The 25,427-nt window shown below is 44.6% G+C and overlaps 2 protein-coding genes and 1 pseudogene across 2 annotated transcripts in view; 1 reads left to right on the plus strand and 2 right to left on the minus strand.

The window, feature by feature from the left end:
- Nucleotides 1–2,645: 2,645 nt before the first annotated feature.
- On the minus strand, nt 2,646–3,161 carry LOC136141447 (ferritin light chain pseudogene; annotated as a pseudogene).
- A 6,605-nt stretch (nt 3,162–9,766) lies between these two features.
- ZNF772 (zinc finger protein 772) lies at nt 9,767–12,287 on the plus strand. Its single transcript, XM_065898748.1, has 2 exons — nt 9,767–9,887; nt 11,140–12,287. Exons 1-2 carry the CDS (start codon nt 9,854–9,856, stop codon nt 12,285–12,287), a joined length of 1,182 nt encoding a protein of 393 aa, XP_065754820.1. The 5' UTR covers nt 9,767–9,853.
- Nucleotides 12,288–19,950: 7,663 nt separating this feature from the next.
- LOC136140885 (zinc finger protein 17-like) overlaps nt 19,951–25,427 on the minus strand; it is a 49,618-nt gene continuing 44,141 nt past the window's right edge. Inside the window, 2 exon segments of the mRNA XM_065899031.1 lie at nt 19,951–20,300; nt 25,221–25,426. Of these exon segments, the coding sequence (XP_065755103.1) occupies nt 19,951–20,300; nt 25,221–25,426 (556 nt within the window).

Here is a 25,427-nt window from a genome sequence, read left to right on the forward strand (position 1 = left end):
AGGAAAAAAAAAAAAAAGTGAAGGCTCCTAAGACATGGAGTCAGCCTCCAGACAAGGCTTTATTTCATGCTTGATGGAACTGACACACATACCTCAAAAGGCTCCTTCCAATTGTATACTTTATACACACATCACATCAGAAATCACACACATCACAAAAGGAGTCAATATTGGAGTTAAGAACATAGGATGATAGAAACCCAAGTTACATTAGTTATTTAGATCAGACCACAATGTGGCAAGTAAATGGGAGGGAGGAGAGTCAGGAGAGATAGTCCCACTGACAAGTGTGAGATGAGGTGCAGATAAACTCCCCTATTAAGCCAAGCACAGAAGATATGTGTCATTTTCTTGAAATCACATCTTAGAAGAGTAGATTCTGGATTATTCACCCTATCAATTACTGATGAGCTATGGAAATGAGCTGACCACCATATCATGAATCTCTGTGGATAAATCTAACAAACATGTTACAGAATCTAGTCAGAAAAATGCATATATGGGCTTCCCTGGTGGCGCAGTTGTTGAGAGTCTGCCTGCCAATGCAGGGGACACGGGTTCGTGCCCTGGTCTGGGAGGATCCCATATACCACGGAGCGGCTGGGCCCGTGAGCCATGGCCGTTGGGCCTGCGCATCCAGAGCCTGTGCTCTGCAGCGGGACAGGCCATAGCTGTAAGAGGCCCGCGTATCGCAAAAAAAAAAAAAAAAAAAAAAAAAATACACTATGATACAATCTATGGAAAATTCAGAATTTGGCAATAAAAGATAGTCTGTCGTTTAGGGAAGTATAGGTAAGCAGTAAAACTATAAAGACATCAAAAGAATGATTATCAAAATGTCAGGTGTGGGGACTTCCTTGGCGGTCCAGTGGTGAAGACTCCATACTTCCACTGCAGGGGTTGCAGGTTAGATCCCTGGTTGGGGAACTAAGATCCCACATGCCATGCGTTGTGGCCAAAAAATTAAAAAAAAGAAAATGTCAGGTGAGCTCTAGGGGCCCAGAGGAACATGTAAATGTAACAAGGGACAGGGGATGCCTAAAAAAAATTACACGAGGTGAGTTTTATAGGTGTGGTCTTTGTAAAAGAAAACAACAATTTATACATCTCATATGAACATCCCACTGAATGTATGACAGTTTTTAAAATTAAAAAAGCTAGGTAGTTTATTTTTTTGCATTTAAAAAAATATCTTTTAAAATTTATTTTTGGCTGCATTTGGGTCTTCGTTGCTGTGCGTGGGCTTTCTCTAGTTGCAGCAAGTGGGGGCTACTCTTCTTTGTGGTGCGCGGGCTTCTCATTGCAGTGGCTTCTCTTGTTGTGGAGCACAGGCTGTAGGCACGAGGGCTTCAGTAGTTGTGGTGCATGGGCTCAGTAGTTGTGGTTCGCAGGCTCCAGAGCGCAGGCTCAGTAGTTGTGGCACACGGGTTTAGTTGCTCCGCAGCACGTGGGATCTTCCTGGACCAGGGCTTGAACTGTGTCCCCTGCATTGGCAGGCGGATTCTTAACCACTGCACCACCAGGGAAGTCCCTATTTTTTTGTATTTTTAAAGTTTACTTTATCTGTTTATACACAACCTTGTTCCAGAAATTGTTTAAGGTGGCTTAAAATCCACAAAATACACCAAGGAATTAGTAACAGAAGAGCCAGGAATAAAACATGTACAAAATGCTTATACGATTCTACTCGTTTACTCTGGGTGGACCACAAATTTGGCTCTAAGCTTTTTAGCAGGCAGAAGACGAAACTTAATTAGTTACATCATTTACAGTGTCCATAAAACAAAAACACCCAGTTACCCAAGCAAAGCACTGTTATTCCTAATATTAAGACCAGAAAGAAATTTCTCAAGAGGCTTCATAAAGAGGTCAGTGTATGATGTAATAATCAGTGTTCTCAGTAGCAACCTAATGGGAGACTCAGAGATGAACTTCTCAGGACTCTTTCTTCAATATATGCAGATGGCATCACACCAACTTGAAAATCAGGAAAAGCAATTTTGTCATGAGTTTGAGGGTTGAGGGACAAACACAATATGATCCAGTCAAGGTACTCAGCTCTCTGCTCAGCAAAACCACACTTAAATTTTAGAAAACCAGAGTTGAATCCAGTACCCAGAATGACTCCAGAGAAGTCATGAAAACCCTAAAATTCTGTGTAACATTTTTTTTCTTTTTGGCTACACCGCGACTTGTGGGATCTTAGCTCTCCGACAAGGAATTGAACCTGGGCCCAGGGCAGTGAAAGCACAGACTCCTAACCACTGGACCACCAGGGAATCCCCTATACAACATCTTCAGAATAGGTGTATTTATTCTTCTTGACAGAAAGCATAGTTTATCAGATACTCTATGTACCCAGTTGGTACCCAAAAGTTAGGACCCATTTCTTTAGACAATCTTGAGAATTAAACAGACTACAAATCATTAATACTATTCAGATACTTTTTTTTTTAAATCACAGCCTAGCTTTTTTTTCCCTCTGCAAAAGAACATTCTTTGTTTCTATTTTGCACCATGGCTCAGGTGAAGGTTTCAGGGTGGTTAAAAACTTGCTTCCTGGCTGAAGGAAGAGGCTCGGGCAGAGATCTCGAGGAGGGCAGAGGCAGAGGGGTCCCGCAGAGGCCGCTGGGCTCCGGAGGCTCCTAGTCGTGCTTGCAGGACAGCCTTTGGAAAACACTTGCCCAGCCCGGCCTGGGGGCCAGCCAGCCTGCGCAGGTTGGTCAGATGGTCACCCATCTTCTTGAGGAGCTTCGTCTCCTCTTCCAGGAAGCGGCTCTCCAGGAACTCACAGAGCTGGGCGTCTGCGGCTCACAGAACCCAGGGCATGCAGATCCAAGAGGGTCTGGTTCAGGCTCTTCTCCAGCGTTATGGCGGCCTCCATGGGTCCACGCTGGCACTCCGCTCGTTCGGGGACAGCTTTTGCCCGCCCTGCAGCTGCCCCACTGCTTCCACATCTTCAAGAGAAGCTGGGCACCTTCGCGCTTCTCCTCAGCCAACTCCCGAAAGAAGCAGCCCACACCCTCCAGAGCCACCTCGTCAGATTCAGAGTAGAAGCTCAGGGAGAGGTAGGTGGACGAGGCCTGCAGGTGCGGGTTGATCAGGCGGCTGACGGCGGCCTCCACCTCGGCATAAGAATTCTGCTAGATCTGGGTGCTCATGGTTAGTCAGCGGTGAGGAGGACTCTCTCCACAAAGTGTGGTGTGAAGCTGCAACAGTTTTATTTTGTCACAGGAATTGATAAATTGATGATCTCAACAGACTAAAACAGCTTCAAATGGGTGTGGAATTTGAAATAACTTGATTAATGAGAAAAGAACAGACTATTTAATCATTTAGTTTAGGTAAAATGATTATCTACTCTCTGAAAATGTACCTCAGATTTGTTTTAATCAGGTATGGTAACACAGACAGACACAAATAATTTTCATGAAGGAAGAAGATTACACACAGATCCCTAGAAACAGGAGGCAGGGCATGCCATGCAGGGCCACATGGGGAAGCACCAAGGTGGATCATGAGGCAGAAGGGGGAGGGGGAAAGCATGTCCCAGAGCCTTTATTGGAGTTGTCATGAAAAGGAATGGGTGAGGCTGAGTAGGTACACCGAGTAAGGCTAGGATTGGATACTTTGAATATTGTTGCCAGACTCTGGGCTAAAGGAGTAATCAGTAGGACTCCACAGCTGTTACTCCTTCTGTATGAAATCCACAACTCCATTCCTGAAAGCTGTCGACATTTTGTTTACTCCACAAAGAAGAAAGAGGCCTCCACTCACCTGCAGGAGAGCACTAGAGCAGAGAGCATGGGCTATGTGTCTAAGTCTACCTCAGATTGGCTGTGTGGGACTTCAGGAAGCTGCTATGCCTCTCCTGGATTTTGTCACCACATATATTTACAATGAGGCTGACCACAGACAGGGCAAGGTTGTGCATGATCAATGGTAACTGATGATGGGAAGTGTGTTACTAACCCCAAAGCTAAATTTTGGAGGGGAGGTAACAGGGAAGACTGAGATCTTTGCCCCTTTGGTCACCGATGTGCTTTTTAAAAAATTTTTTGGGGGCTTCCCTGGTGGCGCAGTGGTTGGGGGTCCGCCTGCCGATGCAGGGGACACGGGTTCGTGCCCCGGTCCGGGAGGATCCCACATGCCGCAGACGGCTGGGCCCGTGAGCCATGGCCGCTGGGCCTGCGCGTCCGGAGCCTGTGCCCCACAACGGGAGAGGCCACAACAGTGAGAGGCCCACGTACCGCAAAAAAAAAAAAAATTTTTTGGACGCACTGCGCAGCATGTGGGATCTTAGGTCCCCAGCCCGGGGTGGAACCCACGCCCCCTGCACTTTAAGTGCAGAGTCTTAACAACTAGACTACAGGAGAAGTCCCATACTGGTGTACTTTTGGTCCACTCAAATTTGCCAAATATAACCTGATTTGTTTTGAAATCACCTTCTGTCTGATGTGTGGAGCATGAGCTGAGGTAGAGCAAGAACTGATGCTGATACAGGGTGGAGGCTGTTTTGTAGTCCAGAAATGTTATGTTGATAGACCGGTCCAAGGGGGTGGAGTTGAAGGTGTTGAGAAGCAGATGTGACGGCATGTGGATGGTTGTGATGACAGAGCAAGGCTCAGGCAATGAGAGTTATCCCCCTCAAACACTCTGTATCTGTGGGCCGGCAGGGCTTTTCCTGTTCTGGTTTCTTGGTCAGTGCCCAGGAAAAACATGTTTAGGGAATAAATAAAGATGAAGGCTAATATTTCTGGGACAAGAAAAAAGGCAAGACTTATCCCTGTCCTCATGTCAGTTACCTGGGCAGTTGAATTTTCCATGACCTCATTTCTCCGACACAGAAGGGGCCAGATAGATGACATTGGATTGGAGGCTGTGTTGGGTAGTGGTTAAAGCTGTGGCTCTGTGGACTCCATTCCCAGATGTGCTACTTAACAGCCATAACTGAGAGTATCATAGACCCTTTGCTGCCTCAGTTTCCTCATATTAACCTAGGTGACAAATCCACCTCATAGGACTAGTTCCATTTCTTTTACTACTGTTTTTACCATTCTATTGATCATTTATATTCCAAGTTTTTCCTTTTCTAGTTTGAAAAGTATATTCTGGTTGCATTTATTATATTTAAGCTAAAAATTGCAAAAGCTTATTTAATACATTAGAGTATAGGGTTAGGAATACATTTATTCCTGATTGGAAATATAAGGGATTCAGAACATTAAGCAACTAGCCTCCTCTCAATGTATATGTTCTGAGGTTATACATGGAATTCCATCACTTTAACTCTATAAGGAGACATATTCATGTTTTACACAGATAACGAGCAGTTATTTTAATCAAAAGATGCACACTTCTCTCAATCCTCATTCCAACTCTCTTTGCAGACTTTTCGTCTGGATCAGCCTTCTTTGTACTTGAATATTATTTTCAGTTTAGAAAATTATGTTTAGAATTTTATTTTCTGTGGGTTTGTTTTCCATTACAGTCGTCATGTTTATCCTCAAATAGTCTTACATCACACTTTCTTAAAAGGCATTTTTACTGTGTATAGAAATTTAGTATGGTAGTTATTTCTTCTGCACAGAAACAATTCTTATTGTCCTTCTAATTGACAAGTGACATTTGGTAAATTACCTTTGTCGATGGAAAATAATCAATAAACAACCTACAATGGGAATAGAAAAGAGGTTTTTTTGATCCAAACTGAGGACTATAGCCCAGGAGACAGCTTCTCAGATTACTCTGAGGAACTGCTCTAGAGAAGCATGGTTTTGAGCACAGTTTTATCTTGTTATAACAAGGAACATCAAACAAGTCTGGAATACACTCCTTCAACGTTTCAAAGAAACAAAAACAGATCAGCACATACACAACTCAGTATGGCCTTGTCACCTGGGAAGAAAGTCTTATGATCAAAGGAGTACTAGCATTGGCATCCCTGGAAGGGAGGCCTTTAATCTTTATCTTTAAAATGGACATTCCTTACTTCTGGTCAATGTGCCTTTTTCTTTAATAATTAAAGCAGATGTACAGTGCATATTTGGCCACAAACAGGCTGTTTTGGTTAGCCTGAAGTTCAAGTTAAATTATATATAAACCAGAATGACTTCCCCATACCTTAAGAAGTGAATATTTCTTCCGTCACTTTTCTTTTCAGATCTTTGTAAAATACCTAAAAGGAATTGAATACATCTGTGTATACAGAGTGAAATATTTCTGTAATAGGGGCGGGGCAGGCACTAGCTATAGCAGCCCCCCTCAGCCGTTGGTCAGCACCGCAGTGGGCCCCTTCCCCTTTTATAAAAGGAGCCGGAATCCGGACTGAGGGATGATGGATTTTTTTGAGATACAAGTCTGCCTTATTCTGGGTCTGCTGGCTTTCCGAATAAAGTTATCCCTTGCTCCAAAAGCTCGTCTCCCAATTGATTGGCCTGTCGTGAGGCGAGCAGAACGAGTGTGGGCTCGGTGACATTTCTTGTAAAAAGTATTACTCACTGGGTTAGACACAATCACTGATTATAAAGGCAGGAGAAATATTTTCTGAGGTAACCAGAGACACCAGCATTGTCCACCTGTTCATCAGTGTCCCACATCCCTATTGCACTTAACGTGGTGCCCGTGTCTGGAGTCTCTTCTCTTGTTCCTGATTCTAAATGCTGAGGCCCACATAACAAACCCAAGTGCTTCGCGCTACGCTGTGTATATTTGATAACAAATACTATTTATTAGCTTCCAGCTATGGAGGTCTGAGCGACATTAGTATATGGTGTGTGCATTTGATTTTTCTGGTGAGCATTCTCTATGTAAAGAAGCCCCAAATAATATGTTTCTGAACATTTTTGTGATGCGTTACAGACTACACTCACCGGAAATATGGGTGCGTCTCCTATAAGAGGAAGCAACGCTCCGCCTAATCCTCAAACTAAACGGTACAATTTCTAGGCTCCGCTAGCTAGGTGGCTCCGCCTTTGACCTGGAGGTGGCGCGGAAGTCCCACTCCATCGTTGGTGCTGTGGGAACTACATTACCTAGGAGCCTTGGCGGCTCTGGGCCAATGAAGGCCCAGTAAAGGGGCGTTTCCGTTCGTACGGGGGACGCCGGGGCGGGACTTCCTTTTCCGTTGTTGGGCGGACATTTTGTTTGCTTTCGGATTAGTCCACCGAGTCAGTCTCCGGAACGCGACGTCACACCCGAGGTGATAGGACGGGGGAAACGCGAGAGGCGTTGTCTGCGCTAACCTGAGGATCGGCAGTGGCACCGCTCAGGTGACCCGGCCGCTGGAGCCCGGGACCTCTCACCTGTCGCTCTCCAGCTACTCCCCTCCCCCTCGCCCTCCCCGGTCCTCAGGTGCCGGTGGCGGCCGCCGTGCTGATGGACGCGGCGCAGGTGGGTGCTGCACCCCTGGGTTGTTCCCCCGACCTCCATCTCTGAATCCTGAAGCGTCGAATGAGGGACGTCTCTGGTCCCTGCAGCTCAGGACCATGTGTCCAGACAGTGGGGGCTCTCTTGGTCGGGTCCCACTTCTGACAGCCAGCATGATGGGATGTGGAAAGATGTTACAGGCGAGGGGCCAGCATGTGCAGAGGCTTGGGGGTGCGATACAGCCGGAGCATTTGGGAAATCTAGGGCCTTTGGTGTCTGAAAAGACCAAGAGTCCGAGCAGCTGTGCCGCAATTCTCAGGGTGATGGGAGCTACGGAAGATTCTGAACAGAGAGGCAATATCTGATGGTTTCAAAAGTATTCCGTAGACTGCCCAGGTGTGTACAGACTTGAGGTGAGGGTGCGGACAGTGGGCCCCAGAAAGGTTGAGACATAGTCCAAGGCAACACAGCTGGACTGAGGCTCGGAAGACAGACAGCCCCAGGTCTGTGGCAGGGCGGGAGTAGAAGATAGGCCTGAGCCCTTGGGCCTCTTTCATGGTTGCTTGTCTCTCATAGTCTCCCTCTTACCACAGGTTCCCCTGATCTCAGTAGTAATTATGGGCTTTATACAGGTGAGGGAAGGATGTCCAGGCTCTCATCGATTCCACCCCCACCCATGAGGGCTTCAGGATTGTGGTGTCATAGAACACTTTATTTTTTAAAAAATAAATTTATTTATTTTTGGCTGCGTTGGGTCTTCGTTACTGTGCATGGGCTTTCTCTAGTTGCGGTGAGCGGGGGCTACTCTTGGTTGCGGTGCGCAGGCTTCTCATTGCAGTGGCTTCTCGTTGCAGAGCACAGGCTCTAGGCATGCGGGCTTCAGTAGTTGTGGCGTGCGGGCTCAGTAGTTGTGGCTCACGGGCTCTAGAGCGCAGGCTCAGTAGTTGTGGCGCGTGGGCTTAGTTGCTCTGCGGCATGTGGGATCTTCCCGGACCAGGGCTCAGACCCATGTCCCCTGCATTGGTAGGTGGATTCTTAACCACTGCACCACCAGGGAAGTCCCGAACACTTTTCTTGTACTCTCCCAGCTCTTGTGTCTGAGGACCCTGGAGAAACCCCAAGCCCAGGGTTCTGGGTCTAGACCAGGGGTTACATGCAAGGGTTCCTGTTTTCTGGTGACCACTGGAATAAGGTGTGGAAGTTTGTTCCAGGAACAGGAACCAGCATGTGCAAATACTTGAAAGAGAGATTGAGTTGGGAGTTTTCAAGAAACTACAGGTCTCCACCATATCTGGTAGCAATCAAGAGCAGGTGGGCAGGAGTCAGGCCTGAAATGGCTAGCTGACAAGCAAGACCTCTGTTCTGAGGGTGGTGTAGCCATGGCGGGTGTGTAGCAGAGGAGGGAGGTAATCTGATCCAAGTTTTAACAGCCTCTTTCTGGATGCCAAGTGGAGAACAGACTGTATGTGGTGACGGAAGAGGGAATTAGGATAGAGACAAGGAGACCGGGGAGGAGACTGCTTCAGTATTCCAGGTGAGTGGTAATGGATGGCCCAGAGGGCTGGCTTTGTAGATGGGAAAAGTGACTGGGTCATATTTTCTGATGTGTGAAATAGACAGCCCCAAGATGTTAGGCCTTATCAGTCAGAAGGGTAGAAGCTCCATCAGCTGAGATGGGCAAGTTTGCAGTAGAAGTAACTCTGCATGGGTATCAGGAGTTTATTTGTGGCCATGTGAAGAGTCTGAGATGTTCCAGAAAACACTGAGTGGAGGTATCAAGTGAGCTGCTGGACACAGGGCTGAAGTCCTGTGGAGGGGCTCAGGATGGAGAACATCCAAAAAGCAGAAGATGGTGTGTACCTAGGTCTACAAGGGAGAATCTACACATCACAACGGCATTGCAGTTAATGAGCCAGGAAGGTGGTGGTGGAGGCCAACAACTGGGTGGGGAGCCAAGAGTTGTGAGATTGAGAGTGATCCAAAAGACTGGTGTGCATGTGGCAAATGAGTATGAACTGATGGCCCTTGGTCCCAGGTGTTGGGGACTTATGGGAGAAAGATGAGCCCAACTTTGGTTGTCTGGTAAGCATGGCCTTAGCAACTCCAGGAGAACTGGCTGGAAGGACGTGGGTGGGGATGCGGTGCGGCCCCACATGCCAACCCCAGAGCTTAGATGGCGCCTTTCTGCCCACCTGCCTGTTGTTGGTGTGGGTGGACACCGTGATCAAAGGGACCTTAAGGAGAGAGCAGACATATGTGGCACCTGGCCCTGGTATTTCCAATGAGTTGATGACCTAGGTCGGAAGGAATGCTGAAGGGAACTCTGTGGGGGCAAGATGGGGGTCCTTAGGAGAGAGACTACTCACAGACTCGGCTCTCCCCATTGTGGCAGGGGAAAGTGAACTTTGAGGACGTGTTCGTGTACTTCTCCCAGGAGGAGTGGGGGCTCCTTGATGAGGCTCAGAGGCTCCTGTACCGCGAAGTGATGCTGGAGAACTTTGCCCTTATGGCCTCACTGGGTAAGGCCCTCACATCCCCTGCAGTGTCCTGGACTGGGCTCTCCCCCTTCCCTGTTTCTTCTATCAGAGCCGTAGGCATTACCTCCCTCCCCCGTTCCCTAGGGTAGGTGCTGTGGATGCCAGGTGTGAGCTTTGTGCACTAGCACCTCTGACTTCTGAGCAGTCCCAGTACCTGCTGCCTTGAAGGCTTACATGGATGGATGCAGGCATGAAGCGTCCCGCTGTCACCCAGTGGATCATCTCCAGTTTGTTCTCTCCGTTACTGGGTGCGTCTGTCCAGATCCATGCCATCCCTGTGTCCCAGGTTCTACCCCCTTCCTCTTGCTGACATTTCTAGTAGCCTGCCTGTGTCAGGAATTGCAAGGACAAGTATGGTCACTACTTGTTGGGACCGCTAGGCTATTCCTGCAAGACACTTCTTCAGAGTTATTTTTATAGTATTTAGTTGTCTTCTCTGAGGGGTGGGTCACCCAGACCAGTGCTGGCCATTTACCTGTCTTTTCCTTAGGATATGCATCTTCCATTTCCATGGGATTGCCCCACTGGAGCTGGACAGTGAGCCCTGGCTATCTGAGTGGGCCAACATGACTCCAGCCATGACCAGAGAGGCTCAGGGTGGGGGTGGCCCTGGTGGGTCGGAGCTGGGGAAAGGTGTGATGTCGGGCTGGGTTCTAATCATTCCCCAACCTCTCTGTGCCCACAGTTGTTTGAGTGCCAAGGCCAATGGCCACACTTCATTCTTATCTTTACTTTCCCATTTACATACTTATCTTTTATGTTCTGACTTTTAGCCTTTGACTGTTCCCCACCTCTGCCCACATCTCAGCTGTTCCTCTCCACTGCTTTCCAAAACTGGCTTATATGCTTAATGTGTCGTGAAATGTGCACATACCTCAAATAATTCTTAAATACCACCTAGTCTATTTGATTGTAGCTATTCAGGGAACACACCCTTCTGTACATCTCCCTAGTAGCCAAGGCCTTGCTAAAATCCATTTGTGGATGACTTCATTAGACACCCTGTTCTTCCTAGGCTGTTCCTCACATTTGTGTCCTCTTCCCATCAAGGCCACTTCCATCCTGTGACCTTTAGATGCCAACTACTGCATAGCAGCCCTTTACTCAACTTGAGCTCTGGCCTCTTGTCTGATAGCAGACCTTCATGTTAGTTCTGATAGATACACATTTGTAATGAGACTGCCCCTTCCCACCAGTGTCAATGTGTCCTTCACCAGCATTTGTCTGCTTTCAGGTTGTTCGCATGGAATGGAGGAGGAGGAGATACATTTTGAGCAGAGCGTTTCTGTAAAAGGAGTGTCACAGGTCACGATTCCTAAGACGTTTCCGTCTTCCCAGAAGGCCCACCCCTGTGAGACATGTGGCCCGATCTTGAAAGATGTTTTGTACTTGGCTGAGCACCAGGAAACACACCCTGGGCAAAAACCATACATGTGTGTGGCATGTGGGAAACACCTCTGTTTCAGTGCAAACCTTCACCACCAGAAGCAGCACAGTGGAGAGAAACACTGCAGAAGGGATGAGGGTAGGGCCTTTCTTGTGAACAGCTGCTCTGTCCAATCATCGGACATGCCCTTTACCACAGGGGAGGGTTGTAAGGACTTCTCAACTAGCTCAAGCATATTCCAGCACCATGCTCCTCTTAGTAAGTGGAAGCCACAAAGTAACACCAAGTGTGCAGAGGCCTTTCACAGTGGACAAAGGCATTACAAGTGCAATGAATGTGGGAAAGCCTTCAGCCGTAAAGACTCACTTGTTCAGCACCAGAGAGTCCACACTGGAGAAAGGCCTTATGAGTGCAGTGAGTGTGGGAAAACGTTCAGCCGCAAACCCATACTTGCGCAGCACCAGAGGATCCACACTGGAGAAATGCCTTATGAGTGTGGCATATGTGGGAAAGTTTTTAATCATAGCTCTAACCTTATTGTACACCAGAGAGTCCATACTGGAGCAAGACCTTACAAATGCAGTGAATGTGGGAAAGCCTACAGTCACAAATCCACACTTGTTCAGCATGAGAGTATCCATACTGGAGAAAGGCCTTATGAGTGCAGCGAATGTGGGAAATACTTTGGTCACAAATACAGACTCATTAAGCACTGGAGTGTTCATACTGGGGCAAGGCCTTATGAGTGCATTGCATGTGGGAAGTTCTTCAGCCAAAGTTCCGACCTTATTGCACACCAGAGAGTTCACAATGGCGAAAAGCCATATGTGTGCAGTGAGTGTGGAAAAGCCTTTAGCCACAAACATGTGCTTGTTCAGCACCATAGAATCCACACTGGAGAAAGACCGTATAAGTGCAGTGAGTGTGGGAAGGCCTTCAGGCAAAGAGCTTCCCTCATCAGACATTGGAAAGTTCATGCTGGAGAAAGGCCTTAGGATAGCAAGGAATATGCCATAGTGGGTGACACCAGAGAGAAGCTCTGAGAGTAGCCTATGTGAGTAGCCATCAGCTGGAAGATGAGTCTCATACATTTGAACTCCCACCCTGAGGAGATGCTTCTGTGTGCCAGGTATATGGGAAGGTTTCTGGAGCAATATTGCACTTCGTAACTTGCCTTTGTTCACTGTGAGAGGCCTCTGCACACTTGCCAGAAGCATATCACTGCCAGTGTCTCTGAAAGAATCCATATGTCTGTGCAACAGCAGGGTGCCACATTGTGTGTAAGTCACCCCAGAGTGCTTTGATGGGCAAGATCTCTGCTCTTCCTCCCTTCCCTGGAGGGAATCATTGGTAGCCTGAGCCCATTGAAGATCCTCACTCCTTCCTGCTCCCCTACTGGTTAAGCGTGGATGTGACCCAATTTTGGCCAGAAGAACGTAAGCTTTGTTCTGCTGGCTGCTTGCAGAGATTTCCATTTTTCAGACTTTATTGGTCTCATGTGGCACTCGTGATGGATTTGTCCAGCCCCCAAGTCACCTAACTTGGGAATTGTCTGACTCATATTCTTCTGGGTTTGCAACAAATACCTTAGTTTTTAACTACGTTGAATCCTGGGGATTCTGTTCACTTTGTGGGTTGAGTTGAGAACAGAATTGGGCTCTGCCAGCCTGAAAGAATGAACAGCTTGTGTGAGAGGTCCAACTGTTGTGTCTCAGTGGTATTTGCAGAATGGTGAAGAAAGAACAGCTCTTATTCTAGTTTCAGCCTAATTTGCATTGCTACTCAAGGCCTCCTAGGAAAGAATACCAATCTTTGCAGGCCTAATCGTGTGTCCTGTATGCCAAGATGATTTGTGTGACCAAGGTCTTCTTGAGCAAGGGGCATTTGTCATGACAACTTCTGATGTGCCTGGGAGCAGCATGAATTGGGTCCCTTGTTCCCAGGGAATGCTTCATATTCCCCAGCCCTCTTTAGGAGAGTTTGATTCCCTGGGACCTACCAGCATCCCTGAAATCTATTATTTGGTAGGCAGATGTCACTGTCCCCTAAAAGGACAACTGATAAATAGGAAGTTGGGAGACTATAGCCAACTATAGGGAATATAACTCTTCTAAAGGCGTATCCACAAATGTTTCTATCACTGTGACTTTGGTATGAGGGTTTATGGAACTTCTCAGGACTCATATTTGTGTCTCATAATCTTACAGCTACAGTTACAGTCTGAGCAATCTAAACATTTTCTGCAATTAATTGCACATATTTATAGTGTATAATTTGATACATTTTGATACATGTTTGCACCTTTGAAACCAAGTTTCCTGATTCCTTTTATAATATCTCTTGCCCTCACCCATTCCCAGGCAACCACTCATCTTGCTTTCTGTCATTATAGATCTGTTTGGATTTCCTAGAATTTTAAATGTGTGTGTGTATAGAATAATTTAAAAGGTACTAGTATGTATATGGCTCTTCAAACTATGCATAATTATGTTGTGATTTATCAGTGTTCTGTGTATCAGTAATTCATTCTTCTTCATCCATACTTTTGCTTAAAGTATTCCACTTTAGAGAAACAGTTCCAAAGCAAGTGTCCCAGGAGAGAACTCACGGGAATGAAGCCACAGTATCTGTGGCTCATAACCTTCACCTGGAAGTGATGTGCCATCGTTTCTGACTTACTCTGTGGGTAACACAGACTAATCCTGGTTCAGGGTGGAAGGGGACTCACTTCACAACAGTGAAAATACAAAGAGGTAGGGATTTGTGGGAGCATTTCTTGAATACTGGTGACCACAATCATAGATGTTTTTCTTTCTTTTACCTTTTTAGTCTTTTAATGAGGAATCATATTGACTGATTTCAAAAGTTAAACCAACCTTGCATTTCTGAGGTAAACCCTATTTGGTCATAATGTACTACTCTTTTATGCATTGTTGAATTTTATATGCTGGTTTTCTTTTTTTTCTTTTTTTAAAGATTTTTGCATCTATGCTCATGAGGGATGTTAGTCTCTAATCTTTTTAATGCATGGGTTTGGTTGCTGTCAGTGTAATGCTGGCTTTACATAATAAGTTGGTTAAGTGTCCCCTGCTCTTCAATTTTCTGGAAGAGTTTGTGAAGAATTGACATTCTTTCTTTCTTAATTGTTTGGTGGAATTCACTGGTGAAGTATTTGGGCCTGGAGTCTATTTTGTGGGAAGGTTTCTAACTATAAATTTAATTTCCATAGTGAACATAGGTTTATAGAATTTATCTTTTTTTTTCCCCCTACAGTGAGCTTGGGTGATTTGTATCTTTCTCAAAGAGTTTGTTTATTTAAGTAGTCAAATTTTTCAAGCTATCCTTTTATTATTTTAGTACCTGTAGAATCTGTAGTGATGCCACCTCTCTTATTCCCAACACTGGTAATGTCTATATTTCTCTTTCTTTCTTCATCAGTAGTTTATCAGCTTTATTGATCTTCTGAATGCACTTGATTTCACTGATTTTTCTGTTTTTTCCTGTTCCTTTTTTTCCCCCCATTTTGACTTTTACCATTGCCTTTTGCTTTTATTGTATTTCATTTCTGTTCTTCTCCTACTTTTTAACATAGATCCTGAGATCCTTCATTTGAAACTTTTGGGTTTTTTCCTAACATAGGTGCTAAATTCTAAAAGTCACTGTGTAACAACTGCTTTAGTTGCCTCCCACAAAACTTTATATGTTGTATTTTCATTTTAATTACATTTAAAATCTTTTCTGGTTTCCTTTTAAATTTCTTCTTTGACACATTGTTCTTTTTAGAAGTGTGTTATTTGGGGTTTTCCTTATCTTTTTGGTAATTGATTTCTAATTCATTGCAGTCAGAGTATATATTTTATGACTTGAATTATTTACATTTATTGATATTTTCTTTATGGCCCAAAATATGGGTTATCTTGTATTTCATGTTAGCTTAAAATAAATGTATATTGTGTTCTTGTTTGATGGAGAGTTCTACAAATGTCAACTCGGTTAAGACGGTTGACAATGTCCAAGTTTTCTATATCCTTACTGGTGGTGGGTGGGGGGTAGTATTCTGTCAATTATTTGAATAAGGTTGTTGACATCTCTGAATATAAAAATGGATTTGCCTATTTATCAGGTTTAGTTCTATCAGGTTTTGCTTTGTATATTTTGAAGTCTTTTTTATTAGGTGAATAAACATTTCCTACTGTTATGTCCACTTAATGAGTAGACCTCTTTTATCATTAAGAAAGGGTGCTCTTTATCTATAGGAATATTCTTTGCTGTAAAATCTATCTTGTCAGATACTGTTAACGTTGTGTAGTTTTGATTGAACACTCAATTTTGCCTTTTTGGGTACTGAAAATACTTGCATTTCAGTAGGTATTCTTGGTATTGTTTAAGTTCCTTGGAAGCAATATGATCTTTTGGGATCTTGATTCCAAACATTTTTAGGTTGAATTACTGCAGCATTCATTTTAAGGCTAATTTATCTCCCCCTACTGAGACACAATCATTCTGTATTCTCTACCTCATGCTTCATAAGGATTCCCATTTAAACTGGTTAGAACAGGTGCTATTCCATTCTCTACATTAGCCTTGGAAATTGTTTCATTGAATCCTTTTGGGTGTTTCTTTAGCCAGCTCTGGTTATTTCCTGCCTGCATGTACAGATTAGTACATGAGGATGTACTAATGTACATGAGGTCATACTTGAGGATGACCCTCTGTATGTTTCTGAAGTTTTCTCTCTCCTGTACTGTGCTCTGTTGGACTCCAGACACCTTCGCAGGCCCAGATTCTAAATTTTGTCTCAACTCAGGGTGACTTTTGGGGTCTGACTGGACTCAGCATTTTTGTATTAGGGCCTGGGAATTTCTTTTTTTTTTTTTTTTTTTTGGAATTTCTTTTTATAGTAAGCTGGGACGGCCACGTGGCTCACATCGTTTGTCCTCTTTCATAGGTCACTGTTATTTGCTTGATGTCCAGTGTATTAAGAATCAGTTTCATATATGTTATAAATTTTTTTCAAGAAAATCTATGAATTCCCCCTAAAGCAGACACTTTGAATAAATTAGTAGAATTGATAACACCTCCAAACCACATCGGAAAAAAAAAGAGAAATCACACATTTACAAATATGAGCAAGGAAAGAAGGAATAGCACTAGATGTCTTTGAAACATAATGGGTAATATGTGATTACTTTATTTCATTTTATTTTTTGGCTGTGCCATGCAGCATACAGAATCTCAGTTCTCTGACCGGGGATCGAACCCGTGCCCCCTGCATTGGAAGTGTGGAGTCTTAACCCTTGGACCACCAGGAAAGTCCCTGTGTGATTGTTTTATGTTATTTTATTTTATTTTATTTATTTATTTATTTTTGCGGCACGTGGGCCCCTTACTGTTGTGGCCTCTCCCACCGCAGAGCACAGGCCCCGGATGCACAGGCCCAGCGGCCACGGCCCATGGGTCCAGCCGCTCTGCGGCATGTGGGATCCTCCTGGACTGGGGCACAAAGCCGCGTCCCCTGCATCGGCAGGCAGACTCCCAACCACTGCGCCACCAGGGAAGCCCCCTGTGTAATTATTTTAAATGACTCTTTCCCAATAAATGGAAATGTGGAGGACAAAAATTCATTGAAATATACCAACTGACCACGTTCCCTCAAGAAGAAATAGATAATCTTAAAAATCCTTTGTTCATTAAAGACATTTAATTAGTATTTCCAAATTACTAGTAATGGTAATCTACGTTTAAATGTAAGAAGCCCTCTCACTTAAAATTTAAAGCCAAGGTGGTTTCACTAACAAATTCTACCAAATATTTAATGAATAATTAAGATTCCATCAGACTCTTCCAAAAAATAAGTAATAACATATGGGACACTTCCCAGCTAATTTTTAGAAGCCAATATTAACCCTAAGAGCAAAACTAGGTAATGAAATTAAAATTATAGACCAACGTGTGAGCATAGATGCAAAAAATCTTTCAAAAAATTTTAGGGAATTGTGTGTGTGTGTGTCTGTCTGTCTGTAGTATGTTTTCAATTGTTAAAGCCAACTTTACATTCCTGATAATAATTATAATCTAGTGAGACATCATGTATATAAGGTTGGTTTAACAATTGAAAATATATTAATTTAATCTATATTAACTAGAAGGTGTCCCAGGTTCCTGGCACAGAGCTTGAAATATCTTGAAATTCCTGGAGTGATAGGAGTCTTTCTTGTGCTAATGAAGTGATTCTTGGTAAGCCCCTCGAAAGTTTCCGGATGGGGACTGGTTACCAGAAAAACCAGTCATATGATTAGACGTTTGAAACTGAGCCAGAAAGACCTGTGTGGAGAGCAGAGGGGCTAGATGTTCAGGCATGTGGCCATGATCTAATCAGTTGTATCTATGTAATGAGATTCCAATCGAAACACTGGACACCAAGGCTTGGTGGGACCTCCTGGTTGGTGAACACATTGATGTGCAGGAGAGTGATATGCCTTGACTCCCCAGAGACAGAGGTTATGGAAGCTTCACACCTGGGACCCTCCCATACCTTGCTCTCTGCATTCTTTCCATGGGCTATTCCTGAGCTGTATTCTTTTTTTTTTTTTTTTTTTTTTTTTTTTGCGGTACGCGGGCCTCCCACTGTTGTGGCCTCTCCCTTTGCGGAGCACAGGCTCCGGATGCACAGGCTCAGCAGCCATGGCTCACGGGCCCAGCCGCTCTGCGGGATGTGGGATCTTCCCGGACCGGGGCACGAACCCATGTCCCCTGCATCGGCAGGTGGACTCTCAACCACTGCGCCACCAGGGAAGCCCCCTGAGCTGTATTCTTTATAACAAAACTGGAATCGTAGGTATAGCACTTTTAGTGAGTTCTGTGAGTCATTCTAGCAAATTACCGAACCTGAGGGGATCATGGGAACCCCTGAAATTATAGCCAGCTGTTCAGAAGTGCAGTTGGACCCAACGACTTGAAGCGCATGTCTGAAGTGAGGGCTTTCTGGTGGAGGACTGAACCCTTACAGATGTCTAGAATGACACAAACTCTGGGTAGTTGGTGTCAGAGAACTGGCGTCAGAATCAATTTCTTTAAACTGATATACGGCAGCATTAGAAACCTAAAGCTAACATTACACTTAATGGGGAAAGACTGAATGCTTTCTCCCTAATATTAGGAATAAGCAGGAATGTCCACTCTCACAACTTCTATGTAATGTTGCACTGAAAATCTGTGCCAGTGACATAAGAAAATTAAAGGAAATAAGCAATGTACAAATTGTAAAGGAAGAACCAAAATGGTCATTATTCACAGATGACATGCTTATCTATTTAGAACATCCTTAATTATATATTTAAAAAGTTAAGAGATCTAATAGATCAGTCAAGGTGCCAGGATACAAGGTCAGTATACAATAAATGTTTGGAAATTGGAAAACTATACCCCTTACTCTAGCATCAAAATATGAAATATTTAGGAATATATTTAACAAAATATATTCAAAAACTATTAAGCAAATTTACAAAACATTACTGAGACACACCACATTTCTGAATCTAAGGACTTAATATTTTAATTTATTCTCCCATAATTGTTCTGTAGGTTCACACAATTATCAAATTCCCAGTGATTTTGGTAGAAATTGACAAAATGATTCTAAAATTCATATGGAAATTCAAAAGACCTAAAATACCCAAAACAAATTTTGGAAAGGACAACACATTTGAAAGGTTTTAATGTAATTTTAAGAATTACTATAGGGGACTTCCCTGGTGATGCAGTGGTTAAGAATCTGTCTGCCAATGCAGGGGACACAGGTTCGAACCCTGGTCCGGGAAGATCCCACATGCCGCGGAGCAACTAACACCAAAACTACTGAGCCTGCGCTCTAGAGCCCGTGAGCCACAACTACTGAACCCCGCGTGCCGGGAGCCCATGCTCTGCAACAAGAGAAGCAACCGCAATGCGGAGCCCGCACACCTCAACGAAGAGTAGCCCCCGCTTGCCGCAACAAAGACCCAACGCAGCCAAAAATAGATAAATTAATTTTTAAAAAAAGTACAAGCCAAAGTACATCTGATTAATAACTGGTGTCCAGAATTTTAAAATAACCTTTACAACAATAAGAAAACATTTTTTAAAAAGTAAAAGTTTTGAATACCTATTTCACCAGAGAAGACACTTGAATAATAAGCATGTGAAGATATGGTCAACATAATTAATCACTAGGGAAGTACAAATCAAGACCACAATGAGACACAAGTATATACTCACTTGAATGGTCAAACCAACAATGCCAAGTCAGTGAAGTTGTGCAACAGAACTCCCATACATTACTGTTGGAATGCAAAATGTTAAAACCCACTTTAGAAAACTGTTGACATCTGTAAAACTACAGATGAACTTATCATGTGACACAGCCATCTAACTTGTAGGTTTATCTCCAAGAGGAATAAAATTGTGTCCACAGAAATGCTTGTACTCTAATGTTCACAGCAACACCAGCTTTACTGATAAAAGCCAATAGGGAAAAAATAATTCTGCAAATGCTCATGCATAAGTGAATTGGTAATTGTATTAGTTTGCTAGGATTGTCATCATAAAATGCCACAGACTTGGTGGCCTGAACAGCAGATAACATATCCTCTCACAGTTCTGGAGACCAGAAGTCCAAGATCAAGATGCTGTCAGGTCTGGTTCCTCGGAGGCCTTGGTTTGCAGATGGCCGCCCTCTTGTATGGTTCCTTCCTTGCCGAGCTCGGGAGACCTCTGCGGGGGAAGGGATTCGGCCGCGGTGCCCAAGGCAGAGGTCCGCGGGACTGGCGGGATCGTCCCGGTCGTGACGGGCGGGCGCGCCTCGTGCTTCCTCTGGAGGTTGTAGCTGCAGATCCATGGGGAAGAGGCTGTAGCCGCGCTCATGGCCCAGGTGTGGGGCCGCTCGGTCAGTTGGATCAGCCTCCGCCGGGGCCCCTCCGGCCGCCGAGGGCAGCTGGAGGGGGTCTTCGCGTCCGGAGGTGAGAACCGGGCTGGGTGGGGAGGCCCGAGGAGGGCGCGAGAGGTTCAGCCGCGGGCTACCCCGGGGCCGGGTCTGCGGAGGCGTCTCCATGGGATTTTGCGGGGTTCCGATCCGGAGGCCAGACGGACCTGCTCTGCCCGCGAGCGAACCAGGAGGGAGAGTCCGGCCGCCTCTTCCCCCACGGCCCCGGGGTTGGGGAGAAGGACGGCTGGGGAGGTCGGGGCTGCGGGGGCAGGAGGACCCCGTCAGCCGCGGGTCGGCCCCAGCGCAGGCGCCGTCGTTTTATTGGTTCAGCCCCCGCCTCCAGCCCTTTAGGGCTTCCCACTTCTGAATAGGTGGACATTTTTCCCACCACAACCAAGGAGTGTTTCTTTTAATGTCTGGTGCCACCTCTTTGGAAAGAAAACATCATGGAATATGGTGCCTCCGTCTCTCGGTCTCCGCGCGTGTGACAGAGGCGTCGGGCTTCCCACCTTTCCAGTCATACAGACATGGATGAGAAGCTCTAGGCTTTCTTTGGATAAAGACGAATAGCTCCTGCAGAGCATCACCCGAATTCCCAGGCACATTGAGATAAACAGTAACAAATGGGGCTGTCAAGTCCTCTCACTTGAAGGCAAGTGAGCATTCATCTTGAGTGCTTTAATGGAATGGGCTCTGTCTGCTTGGTGTATCAAAAAGGGGTGTGGTTTCTGTCTTTACAATCCCTTTAGTGGGTTGTGTGTGACATGCACCACAGTTTAGTTTCGTGCTCATGGAACAGTAAAAGTATGTTCTTTCTCTACTTTATGGAGATTTTCTGGCTGGGCAGATTTTGTTTTATTATCTCTCCAACATTGGTCACCATGTCAAATAGTATGAGATCCAGTATAGGTGAAATTGAGAAACAGGGCAAATCCTAAAACACCTATTGCAAGAAGGAAGAGTGTTTTCTAGTATCAGTTCTATAGGTTAAAGGGGGGATGAGTTATAAATGGCAGGAGAAAACTTTTGGCTTCAGATGTGTAAGTATGTGCAAATACTTTATCAAACCATGTGCTTTTAAAATGCTTTAAGCCAATTATACTTCTTTTAAAAAAATAAATTTATTTTGGCTGTGCTGGGTTTTCGTTGCTGTGTGTGGACATTCTCTAGTTGCGGCAAGCGGGGGCTACTTATTGTCGTGACTTGTTGCAGAGCACAGGTTCTAGGCGCACGGGATTCAGTAGTTGTGGCACACAGGTTCAGTAGTTGTGACACATGGGCTTAGTTGCTCTGTAGCATGTGGGATCTTCCCAGGCCAGGGGTCGAACCCGTGTCCCCTGCATTGGCAGGCAGAGTCTTAACCACTGTGCCACCAGGGAAGCCCAAGCCAATTTTTCTTAACAAAGCCTTTTAAGAACACAATTACGTTCTGACATGCCCAAGACCACCCTCAGATTCTATAGAAGAACTCACAGAAGCTGTTAAAGGGCTACGGATGATTACAGTGAAAGGATACAGGTGAAAATCAGCAAAGGAAGATGGTGCAATAGGACAGTCCAGGAGAGACCACATTGCCATTTCCAGTTAGTTGCCGCCTCGCTTAAAAGTCTCACAACATCCATATGTGACAACACACTAAACAGGAAACCCATATAAGCCTTGGTATTGTCCAGTTTTTTTGAGTATATCTAATAGACCAAGGGGCACCTGTTTGGCTGACCTTAGTTACTGCCTAGCTTCTCCAAATGTCAAACTGATACAGAGAGACCTTAAGTACCCCCTGCCCCCCCCCAAGCCATAAATTACAGTATTAGCATAAACTGCCTGACATGGCCCAAAACCCCAAGTAAATAGACACTCCTATTAGGCCAAATGTTTCAAGGGTTTAGAGGTTATCACCGAGGAGTTGGGCGAGTAAGTGCCAAACATTTCTTCGGATTGAGTAGAGATTGGACAACTCAGGCCTGTGATGTAGTTGTTTATACTGGTCAAGTGAAAATAGTCAAAACTTACATTCTTCCTGTTTTATTGCATTTTACTCTTTTCTGTGTTCTTAAAGTTATTTATGGGCATCTGTATAATGGAAATAGAGTAGAAAGGTGTGCTTACTGCACGTCTTCCCAGGTCCACGTTGGATGACCTTGAAATGTGCCCCACAGGGTTGACAGAAGCCAATAACTAAAGTTCTTGAGCTCGGCATACAGAACCATATATAAGGGAACAGCATTATTAAAACTCCTGTGCTTGTAAACTACATTCAGTGATTAAGCTCTTTGGTGGTTCCCCCCACACCCTTTAGCTGCATATGCTCCAAGCTTCACATGGCCCAGGTAATAATCACAAGACTCCTTAATCACCCGTGTAGGTAACACCCCTGACCTAGTGGTCACTGTAGTAAAGGGGGCACAAGTTGTTTCTTAGGAAACTTGGAGTCAGCTCTTGTCCAGTTTGAGCTGGTTAAGACTGATTGGAACCACCAACATCTAGTACTTGGCCTGCACAGGTGTCCAGTGAATGACGTTTTGACATCAGATGGCCAAAAACTCCACCCTCAGATCATGCAAAGTACCTCCATTTCTGAAAATGCATCCCATGATGAAGCCTATAATGCAGATACACCTGCACACATTGACTACCTCACCATTTCTCTTCCTCTGATTGCCTATCCCCACGCCTAAGACCACCATGCCTTTTTATTCTCTAAATATCTGAAGCACCTTGCCTCTGCTCAAAATTGGAGTATTTATACCATGAAATTGGCAAACATAATAAGGCTCAATTGGTTGTTTTATTAACTGTCTAGAACTTAAAAGTAATTGAGAAAGTTAATAATGAGGACTAAATGTTGTGAATAGCAGAAACACTTATTCCACCCAGCAAAGTCACTGAAGAAAAGTGAAGTTACAACACATTTGTCTTCTCAGTTAATAAATAAAAGAACAGGCAGGCATTTATCAAAGAAGACATACACCTGGCAAATAAACACAATAAAAATGTTCAACATTATGAATTAGGGAAATGCAATTAGACTATACTACACACTTTAAAACAGGCAATATTTTAGCTACTGACCATACCAATCAAGTACTGGTAAGGACTATAGGGGAACTGGAATGGTTCCATACTGTTGATGGGAATGCATTAAGGCTACAGTCATTCATTTTAGAATATGAAACCATACATTCATATGAAGAATTTTATGCACATGTTGATAGTAAGCTTATTTGTGGTGGCCAAAACTGGAAACAAACCACAAGACCCCTTTTGAAGAAAATGAACTATTCACACCTGCAACTTAGATGATTCTCAAAATAATTATGCATCATGAAAGAAAAAAACAAATACTAAAGTGAACATTAAGATGGCGATGATATTAACAGTCTAGAAAACACTAATTGAGTGGGGGGAAAAGTAAATCAATTGTAGTTGCCAGGGAGTCCTGGGAGACATGTCAGAAGGTAGATATTGGTGTTGGATGTTTGTTATTATGATGATGGATCCATGGCTTTACAAGTATGAAAACTTACCAAACTGTACATTTTAGGTATGTTCATTTTAATGCATACCAACTATATAGCTCAATTAAGTTGTTTTTTTTTTTTTTTGCGGTACGCGGGCCTCTCACTGCTGTGGCCTCTCCTGTTGCGGAGCAACAGGCTCCGGATGCGCAGGCTCAGCAGCCATGGCTCACGGGCCCAGCCGCTCCGCAGCATGTGGGATCTCCCCAGACCCGGGCACAAACCTGTATCCCCCGCATCGGCAGGCGGACTCTCAACCACCGCGTCACCAGGGAAGCCCAATTAAGTTTTAATAGAAATTGGCTTCACATAAAAATCTGAATCTCTTTTCTGTGGAACTCTGCCAACCACACGTTAACCCCACCCCCTCTCCTTGTCCTTGGGAAGGATTCTATTGCAGTGGCAATGAAGACTGGTGAACAATGAAAGGTGTTTCCACTTGAGTTACCAAGGGCCTCTGCCTGGGTCCTAAAAGTCACATGCCTGGACTACACGACTTCCACTCTCATGTAGCTCCCAAATCACTGGTTGTTCTCCTGACTGTCCTCATCTCAGCATGACCTCTGAACCCACCAAAAATTATGACATCCAGGACTCAACATTAGTCCCACAGAGCCCTGCAGTCTACCCTAGGAGGCCTTGGAAAACAATGCAAATTAGACCACAACTGGCGTGAACACTATTCTCTGCCATGATACTATGCCCACTGAGGTATACAAAGTTTGCAACACTCACAAAACCTGTTCCTTTTCATCCTGACAGTCCAATATGGTTCTCAACATCAGTCTAACAGTGAACAAACCCCAAGATGAAAGGGGGCTTAAATAATAGTCTTTATTATGGCACAGAGCAGAGCAGTTTCCAAAAAGGGTGACCTGGAGCTAGAAAAATCCATTGTGAGCATGACATGAGACAATGCCGCCAAAGAAGGTAAACCTCTGTGAGCCACCAGCAGAATCCAACCTGGATCCCCACAGTCAAAGCTGGTTAGGTCCTGTCTTAGCCAGTTGATGGGAGAGAATAACAAAACCCAAGTGCTCAGGCTATTCATGCTTTGCTCCAGGGGACAGGACAGGACAGCACAAAAGTCTACCTACCCTGACTACAGTAAGGTGACTGATGCCCAGTATGGGGATCTGCCACTTGGAAGAAGTAAGAAACACACAGTGACATTAAGTCTGGAAAGGGCTGTGGTCAGGTTAGGAAGTACAGCATGGCTACTAAAAAGCTTCCTATGAAGCTGGTACTCATAGGCAATCTGCAGACAAGGGCTGTTCAGATGTATGGCGTTCAAATTCCAGTTGATGACTCCCTCACAGAGCCTATTCAGTATGATGTATAACTAAGGAGACAGCTCATTTGCTGCTCTCCTCATTTGAAGGCCTTTTCTCCAGCATGAAATTTCTGGTGACAGATGAGGTTAGACTTTTGACTGAAAACTTTCCTACATTTGCTGTACTCATAAGGCCTATCTTGACTATGAAGTTTCTGGTTCTCAGTCAGAACAGACCTTTGACAGAAAACTTTTCCACATTTGCTGCACTTGTGAGGCCTTTCTGTGGTGTGAACATTTTGGTGTTGAGTAAGCTGGGTGTTTTGGCTAAAGAATTCTCCACATTTAGTGCACTCATGTGGTTTTTCTCTAGTGTGAACTC

The sequence above is a fragment of the Phocoena phocoena genome, chromosome 20 (genome assembly GCF_963924675.1).
Source record: "Phocoena phocoena chromosome 20, mPhoPho1.1, whole genome shotgun sequence".
NCBI lineage: Eukaryota > Metazoa > Chordata > Mammalia > Artiodactyla > Phocoenidae > Phocoena > Phocoena phocoena.